Source organism: Chiloscyllium punctatum, chromosome 17 (genome assembly GCF_047496795.1).
Source record: "Chiloscyllium punctatum isolate Juve2018m chromosome 17, sChiPun1.3, whole genome shotgun sequence".
Taxonomy (NCBI): Eukaryota; Metazoa; Chordata; class Chondrichthyes; order Orectolobiformes; family Hemiscylliidae; genus Chiloscyllium; species Chiloscyllium punctatum.
In genome coordinates, this window is record NC_092755.1 from 57,575,195 (window position 1) to 57,584,527 (window position 9,333).

The 9,333-nt window shown below is 43.9% G+C and overlaps 1 protein-coding gene across 2 annotated transcripts in view; it reads right to left on the reverse strand.

Moving 5' to 3' along the window:
- The window catches only part of LOC140487866 (RNA-binding protein Musashi homolog 1-like), a 142,581-nt gene extending 134,645 nt beyond the window's left edge, over positions 1-7,936 (reverse strand). The window contains exons 1-4 of one of the 2 annotated variants that reach the window (XM_072587230.1): positions 7,749-7,936; positions 7,402-7,442; positions 6,862-6,943; positions 6,547-6,631 (exon numbers count right to left, since the gene is read on the reverse strand). In XM_072587230.1, coding sequence (XP_072443331.1) covers positions 6,547-6,631; positions 6,862-6,943; positions 7,402-7,442; positions 7,749-7,918 — 378 coding nt within the window. In that variant the 5' untranslated portion in view covers positions 7,919-7,936. The remainder of the gene's footprint in view (positions 1-6,546; positions 6,632-6,861; positions 6,944-7,401; positions 7,443-7,748) is intronic. The other variant, XM_072587229.1, reaches the window with a different exon arrangement.
- Between the last annotated feature and the right edge of the window lie 1,397 nt (positions 7,937-9,333).

The window sequence follows — 9,333 nt, forward strand, 5'->3', positions numbered from 1 at the left end:
CTGAACCGTGCTGGGGAAACAACAAGCTTACAATTGTCTTTAAACACAATTGTATGAAATAGAAATCTGGGTGTGTTGAAAAGAACTGTTCAACACACTGGTTTTAATGTAAAAATAGCTTTTGTAGGTCAAACAGAAAAGCGATTAGATCCTATTAAATGGGCAAACTCAGTCATGGCAGAATCTAGCAATTTTAAAAATCAATATTGCATATTGCAAGCCATATTCACCTGCATTTCTTCAACTAACATAAAGAAAGCTTTTAAAAATAGATTTGAAGGGATTCCAAATTTCCCACCCTCACTTTCCAAAAGCTTTGAATCTTTTACTGAAGAATGGATCCATGAACGTTCCTTCACCCAAAAGGATATGATCAGTTTGCAAGCCTCAGGAGTCAGAAGGATGTCCCAAGTAATGTCACTCTCACCCAGGGTCCAGTAGGGGGTGCTATGAAGCAATCAGAAGACAATAGTCTTTTTTCCCAAACCCAGGAATGCTGTAGCCCATTGTAGCATCCACAAGACTCTCCAAAAAACTGAGATCTGTGAACTCAGCATGTACCTTGGACTGAACTATGAACCTTAAGCAGCTGCAAGGCTCGTTTACAGAAACTTCAATCTGTCTCTATCATGTTAAATTCACAAACTGGATTGCCTTGCACACAAAACCGCAAACAGGTCTCTGAAGGTTCAAAATGCTGAGTAATGAGATAGTAAGTAGAGGAAAAGGTGTACATTGCAGCCTCTATTTCAAGCTCAGTCCAGTCAAGGCTGAGATGAGTGCAAGTACAAAGTACCCAAAGGCTCAATCTGCAAACTCTCTCCTCACCCAGTCTCATCCTGTTCATAACCTAGCGCTGATTCCACAGTGAATCAATTAACATTTAGTATGTCATTTGTTTTCAAATGCTAAAGTCTCTAGATGCCCAAATAAAATTAAAACACAAATGCATACTTTAAAAAGCATTAATTGTGCAGAGATTTTCAAAAAACAATTCCACAGATCATTCTAGGTCATTTCATTATCAAGCAAGCAACGGTATATTTATCAATATAGTTTCATTTTTGCAGCTTCAGGTTTGAGCCAGTTACAAACAATGTATTGATCTCCTAATTCACATCAAAATGTATTCAGATGTGACATGGATGATCCAGACACCATGAGGTACAACTCACATTCAAAACGATGCCTTATTTTTCTCTTGGATGGTTTCATTTCCCCACATGTCAGCTGCTTTTGGACAAATGTCCTCAGAGTCTATACAGAGTTTGAGGTGGTCTTACAAACAATAGGAAGTGGGAAAATCAATCAGGCTCCCATGTCAGAACTGAACAGCAGGAAGGGTTGGGTGCAAGTGGCTTCGAGAGTTTTCAAGCATAAATCCATATACATGAAGTTTCGAAACTGGGCATCGAAATCTCCTGCTGAATCCTAGCTATCATTAACCCCCACACCCTTCCAACAAACACCACAAATTTATTCTGAGTGAGGGACTTCAACCTCCATAACATCTCGACGATATGATCACTGAAGGACAGAGGGCACAGCTGATGACAGTGAGAATCAACACAAGGTGAAAAATAGGGTGACTTTATCCTCACTAATCTGTTCTAGATTCATCTGTCAATGACTGGACTAGAGATGTGACCACCTCTTAGAAGGACCAAAGGGTCTGTTTCCATGATGTACATCTCTATGACTCTATATGCAGACCTAGCATGTCTTGACTCTAAAGGCACATTCTTTTGAACTGTGTGGCAGTAACATCAGTTGTACGAATGGGCAATAGATGGTGATACCCAAATCCCTTGAAAGAACAACTTGCTTAATTTAATAGATTTACAGATCTTTTTATCATTACGGAATCTTTTGTAAATTCCTTCCTGTAACATCAATGTTGCAGACAATGCCAACATTTATCATCCATCCTTAATTATCCTTAGCTTACCAAGCCATTTCAGAAAGCAGTTCGGAGTAAAACACATTGCTGTGGATCTGGAGTTGCATCTAAGCCAGGTCAGGCATGGATTTTCTCCAAACCAGATGAGTCTTTACAACAAGCAAGTAGCTTTTTTGATTATTAAAAAAAGACTAGCATTGCATTCCAGATTTATTAATCAAATTAAATTTAAATTCCCTCAGCTGTCATGATGGGACTTAAAACGATTCTGTCTCAGAATCATTAAGCAGGTGTCTAGGTAACCCAAACACTAATCATTGTGACACCATGTAGTACCCCTCCATTAAATTAGATTTCCCAGGACCTGGATGTCTGAAAATAAGGTGCAAAATTGATAATGCTAGAACACAAGGCAAATACTTGCTAAACTGGAGCAATGGAAGCAACATGGTAAGGAAGAGATCCCACAACCAACAGCTGAGGTCAAAACTCTGCAACTCTGCTCCAATCACCACAAATGATCGTACTCAAATAGACTAGCTACTGCTCCTCACCTCTCTCCTCAATGATGGCAGAACCCAGCACAACTGGAAATAAACTAAAATTGAAGTATTTGCAACAACCTTCATTTATAGCTACCAAGTGAGAATCTTTCTTGGTCTCTTTCCCAGGTGTCCCACCACAAAGGTACCATTCTTGAAACGATTTGATTCTTTTAGTCAAAAATGGCTGAACACAGTAAAGGCCATGGTTACTGATTATAGTCACAGCTCTAAACAAGTTGTTCCAGCACAACAGTGGCATCTACCCGACAATGTGGAAAATAGTCAATGAATTTCCTGTCTATTATTATGGAATAAATCCAATTCAGCCAGCTATCACCCCATCAGCTGATTCTCAAACAAAGACATCAAGTGCTATTCAGCAATACTTATTCTCAAATAAGATTCCCAAGAATGGTCAGTTCGGGTCCATCGGGACACTCAGCTCCAGACCTCATTACAGCCTTGGTCCTTTTACGAAGGACAGAGCTGAATTCAAGAGGTGAAGAGTGATTGACTGGCCTTAACACCAAGCCAAGATTTGGTAAGGTGGTGCACTAAGATATCCTAGGAAAACTGATTAATGGGAAACATCAAAAATCTCCTATGGGTGGAGTCATACCTCGCACAAAAAGATAATGGTGGGTGGCTGTTGGAGATCAAATGTCTCAGGGTTACGACTTTTATCAGGAAAAGCGTTTTAATTCCAATATCTTCACAGAATTGTTATGATGCAGAAGGAGGCCGTTCAGTCCACTGTGTCTGAATCAGCTCTCTGATCATTTTAACTTATTGCTGATGCTCCTTCCCTGTGACATTGAACATTGGATAATTCATTAAATAGAAGCAATGCCATCCTGAACCAATTGAACTTTCCTCCACTCCATGTCCAGGCAACACATTCCAGTCCCCAGTTACTCACTATATGTAAATTTTGCACCTTATGCACTCATCTTGCAGTTGCCTCTTTCGTAAAAGGTTTTGAACTGGTGTCTCTGGTTCTTGATCATTTACTACCTGAACAGTTTCTCCCTTTCTATTCTATCCAGACCAATGATTTTTAAAATTTCAATCAAATCTCTCTACCTTCTCCCCAGCAGCAACTCATCAAGGCTTCCTTGATAGCACCTCACACCTACAACTACTCCCATCAAGAAAACAGTTTTATGGCACCATCATCCCCAAGTTCGCCTCCATTTCATACACAATTCAAACTTTGATTCACTTCCAAGTTTTCACCCTGAACTCTCTTCCTTTAGACAAAAGTGGGGCTCTTCACCAACAATTGCGATGTTCAATGCCACATGCAATTTCTCAGAACCTAAAGCAATTCACGCACCTTGACCCATCCAAGATTAGGCTATACAAACGACAAGTGACATTCACATCACAAAGAAAGGTGTCAGGCAGAGAGTGTAGCCACCACCGCATTGATATTCAATCGTATTATCAAAATCTTCCCTCACCTCAAAAACAGAGGGTCAGCATGAACCAGAATCTCAACAAAACCAGCCCTCTAAATACTACAGCTATCAGCAAACTTGATAGTGGGGACAATCACTCATCATCTCTGTGCCACCAAGGTATAAGTTTTATGCCAGAATGCATGCAGCTCCAACACCATTATGCAGAACAAATCAGCCCCTTATCTGTTTAAAGATCTATTCCCTCAACCATCAGCAAACCACATTTGCAGGCAGCACCATCCACGGGGTGCAGAGCCACAATCCATCATGGCTGTTTGACTAGTACCTCTCACACGTGTGACCACCTAGAAGAGTTGTGCAGGATCACAATCATCGCAGTCACACCCCAGTCTGACTTGGAAGTATAACCCCATTCCTTCATTATTGCCTGGTTGAAATCCTACAATTTCCTGCCTGACAGCACTGCAACAGTTCACCAACACCTTCCCTGGGGCAATACATGCCTTCCTTATCATCAACACAAAAACAAAAATTAAAATGTTTCCTCATAGCCCACTTGCTGCATCTACAGATAAATATTCCCTACTTGAATAAAGTAGTAGAACAGTAAATACTGGCCTAGCCAACAACATCCACACTCCACTGAAAAAAATTAGAACACGAATGGAGAAGCAAAAGTAATAAAAGATGCAGAAAACCTGAAATACTGAAAACCTTGAATAGTGCCAAAAGATTTATTTCCTTTCTTTATTCCCCAAGTTCTCTCAAGCTTCAGAGTCAAGGCTGGGTCCAGGACCTTGTCACAGATCTCTTCTCAATACTACCATGGTTCGCTGATTACTCATGTAACAAAACATTAACTCGCTACAAGCCCGAGTTAACTTTCCCTAACTAGATACAAGCTTCCTTCTTCTGGCAACCTTATGAGTTTCATTTGCATGTTGATTTTCTGACATCAACCTGGACCACTGTAAAATCTGGTTTATTAACAGATCCAGTTAAAAATAAAACTAAGTGCTCTGTTCAATTAATGTCAGTCCAGACTCCTTAGTACAGAAACTCAAATGGTAAAAAAAAATTTAAATCAAGTGTCCGAGCCACAGAATGCCCAAAGGTCTCAAGCTGCTAATGATTACCCAGGACACTCAGCTGGAAAGTGAGAGAACAGTCATCTAAAGTTCTATGATTGTTCAGCTGGCAATATCGCACATCATCTGTCAGCAATACACTTCACATATAGCATGAACTATGGTTACCTGGGCAAAGAACCTAATGATGGTTGGCAACTACCTTGGCAATTGATCAGATGGCCATAAATTGTGAAGATCTGGAATCCACTGTCTAACAGGGTGCTGGAAGCAGACTCAATAACAACGCTCAGAAGGACAAGTGGATCTATGCTTGGAAATGGAAATACAAGGGAAAGGCCAAGAGTAGGCAATGAGATTAAGTGGATGACTCTTCTAAAGAGTAGCATGAGCTCACCTGGACGAATGGCCACCTTCTGCACTATATGATCCCATGATTTATAAACCATGCATGCTAATTTGACATGCTACCCCATAGCGTAGTGAATCAGCCACAGTTCTACACAGTCCATTCTGAAAGTCCAAATAATTCTTCTCATCTTTATTAACGCAGAATAATCTGGGGTACAATGTCTGCTAATTATAATAGTCAAAAATCCTAAATGATAAATGCATAATATTTTCAATATTCTCTCATTCCCCCAACCCCTCCCAATCACCTCCACTGGTCATCTTCAATAAGCTGCAAAAGCAGCAAACTGCTGATATAGTGCTTGAGCCGATTTCGAACCAAGACCGTCACTAAGTAGATTAGTGAATAAGAATGCAAAACACGGTGTGAAAGAGAGGGAGTGGGGGATGTGACCTAGGGACGAGAAAGACAGAAACTAAACCATGAGTACACTCCGAATCCACTCTCTTGGGCATTCTGCACTGATCTGCTGCCAGGAGACAATCTCCAGTCCCAGTTTAATCAATCCTGCTACACACAGACCCTGCCCCGCATTCTGATAAAACTGTACAACACAATAAAAAATGAAATAAATCCCTGCACTGAAGTACGATAGCACTTCACAGATCCTCTGCAAACAGATCTTTTCAAAAAGGAAGCAGGTTTTCATTCGCCTTCCAGTCCAAAAAAAGTCGGTCATCTCGTTAATGTCACTAAGTACTGGCCTGATGAATGAATGCTGACCTATTTAAGATTCCCCCCCCCCCAACTCCACAAGCAGCCCCTGTTGCCATGGCAATGATCGCCGTGGGAACGCTCAGGCACTCTTTCTTTCTCTCTAATACCTCCCCCCCCCCACCACATTCTTCCCCCCCACCCCACCCCAACCCCATCCCTCCCAGTCCTAAGTTTTTCTCTCTTTCACCACACACTCTGGGCTTTTGCGCTGTAGTATTTAACCAGCTGGACCTTTCAGTGTGGGAAACTTGGGGCAAGCATGCGTGGATTGTTAAAGCAAACACATGACGTGAGGCTCTGCCTTTATATATATCTTTGTAATAGCCAAAACTAAGGGAGAAAAAAAAGAGAGAGGGGGGCGTGATTCTCAAACCTGCCGTGTCAAGAGCAACCTCTGCCACCACAGCTATTAAACTCCTTGCATTTTATTTGTTTGGGGAAAAAAAAACAAATCACCTACCGTTTTAGAATCTAGTTCATGCCTGGGTTGCGCTAGAACTTTATCTACGCCCGTTTGGTCAACAAAAGTGACAAATCCAAATCCTCTGAAAAAGCAGAGAGAGAGAGAGAGAGAGAAATAAGAGGCAACGAATCACGACTTAATTCGTTGTAACACGCGTCTGCGAGAAATAGAAACACCGTGTCACAATAAGAATGGGAATGGAGTTGAGGTTTAACATGGGGAGGGGGGGAACATTAACATCCCTTTTTCCCTCCGAAGCGAAGTTTGCAAAGAATCGAGCAGAGAGAGAGAGAGAGAAAGACGCTCACTTACCTTGACCGCTTTGTAACAGGATCCCGCATCACCATGCACTCCTTCACGTCTCCGAATTTACAGAAATATTCCTTGAGACCTTCTGTGAGGGCAGAGAGAGAGGGAGGGAAGGAAGGAAGGAGGGAGGGGGGAGAAAAAAAAGGTTGGGGGGGGGGGGGGGACAAGAAATAAATCAGGGGATAAACAGTCCTTGCGAGAGTGAATCGTTAAGATTACCCATTACTCAATTACAGTCCGAATAACAAGAAAGACGTGTTATTTACTGCTACACAGATTGACACACGTTTGTCCGAGGCAAGAGAGAGAGAGAGAGAGAGTGTGTGATTTGTAAAAACAAAAAGCTGCACGGTTTTAAAAATACAATCAGAACGATGTGTATCATATACACACACACACAGAGATCAATGAGGGATGGGGGGGGGTGAAATCTCACACACACACACACACACAAGTAAGTCTCTGGATTGAATTTAAGCAAGAAGTTTTTTTTAAAAAAACAATAAATAAAAAGTTGGGAGGTGTATCAGGGACCTTCCTTACCTTGTGTGGTCTGCCAGCTCAGTCCCCCGACGAACATTTTGCTAAAAAAAATATGAAGAGAGAGAGGGGAAAAAAAGACAAAGACACAACTCAGACATGGGATTCGGCCATGTTGGCACCTCACACACACATTTAAAGAAAAAAAAAGTAAGTTGGGCCGTTAACCCAAAGCACCTTTTCTTTTTTTAAAAAGAAACTCAACGCTACAGTTTAAAATCTGAAGTAGTTATCCGAAAAAAATTGCTCGATTATTAGTAAGCAAATGTGATTTGTTTTTTTTTTCTTCTCTTTTTTTTTAAAAAAAAGGAAAAGGCTTGAATAAATGAATTGGATTTGAGCTCCTGTACCAGGGATCGTGCTGAGAGTCTGCACTGAGCACCGAATTGGCTTGGTTAGCGTCCGCCTCCATGAGCTTCCAGTCCCAGCCAAGGCAAAGAAGGGCCCGCTTCAGCAAGAGCTGGGGATCGTCACTGGCGGGAGGGGAGGGAAGGGGCAGCCCGGCCGAGCGGCTCCTCATGACCCGGCCTGAACCCCCTCCCCCCTCCGCCAGGGCCCCGCCCCCTAGCCGGTTAGGCCACGCCCACTTTCCATCCGCCGCCCACTCGCCGGTAGGTCACGCCCCTCCCCCCCTCCTCTTCCTTGCTCCCCGCCGTTGGGAGCAGGCCCCGCCCAGTAGCCGGCTAAGTGACGCCCCCTTTCGCCCGCGGGAGTCCTCGCCCCGCCCCCCTCCGCAGCCTGAGCCCGGCCCCGCCCCGCCCCTTTCCGCGGCTCATCCCCTTGACTGGCCGTCTGCCCCGCCCCCACGTCGCCAGGCCCCGCCCTCATACGCCTCAGCTCTGCCCTCTAACGATCGGCAGGCTCGCCAGCCCCCTCCCCCCCAATCTCATGCTGCTTACCCTTCAGCCCTGTCCCATCCACCCCACAGCCCCGCCCCATCCACGCAGACACGCTCCGCCCACTTCCCCGACTCCCAGTCTCACCTCCTCCTCCAACCCTTCCCCTCCCCTTTCGCCTCGGCCCCGCCCCGCCGGCCTGGCCCCGCCCCCTTACCCGTATGGGCCATGATCTCCTGTTCCCTGTCAGGAGAGGGCGTGGTCTCCTTGCCCCGCCTCCAATCCGGGGTCATCGCCACACCCCTTTCCCTCCACTGACCTCAGGGTTCGGACCCCGTCTCCCTGGGCAACCTAGTGATGTAACAATAGGCATGAGCGTGTTGTGCAAATTGCCATTGCTACTTTTCTCAATCGCTCCTGGATGAAATCCCACGTGGGGGGGGGGTGGGGGTGGCCAGGGTTAGATTCTGCATCCAGGTTTCTCCAGCAAAAAAGACTGATTTATTTTCATATCAGGAAATGGGCAAAATCTAAATATATCAGCATCTGTATCAGACAATCACAGGACAATTAATTTCAGACAATCACAGAACACGTCCTCCCTTTGAAGGTCGTATTTCATTGTGTCTGAGGAGTTGTGAAAGTTCTGTTTTGTTAATAGATCAGTTCTATCTTAAGGTATTTCTTCAACTACTGCCAGTGAGAATCATTCTAGTGTCGTGATGGTGGGTGGTCCATTGATACTCGCAGATGTAGAGAGGAAAGAGGTGGCAGCGCCGGCATTGGTCAGTTGAATGGTCACCTCCCCCCACAACAATCCTCTTCCCTTCCCTGCCTCCCGCTAGGATTAGCCTTTAGGCTTTTAGCTATTTTTCGTTCTGAGATGAATATTTTAAAGACAAACATAGGTGGCAGATTTTCTAAAACAATACCGCTTTTTTCCGCGGCATTAGCTGTGATCATTGTGCTCAATTATTATTAGTCCCCCAACTGTATTTCCTCCCTTAACAAGCTCCGAGTGACAATATCTCTTGACTGTTCTTATCAGATACCAATGTTAGGATTTCCCTTTTAATCACGAGAATCGCCTAAACTCCAG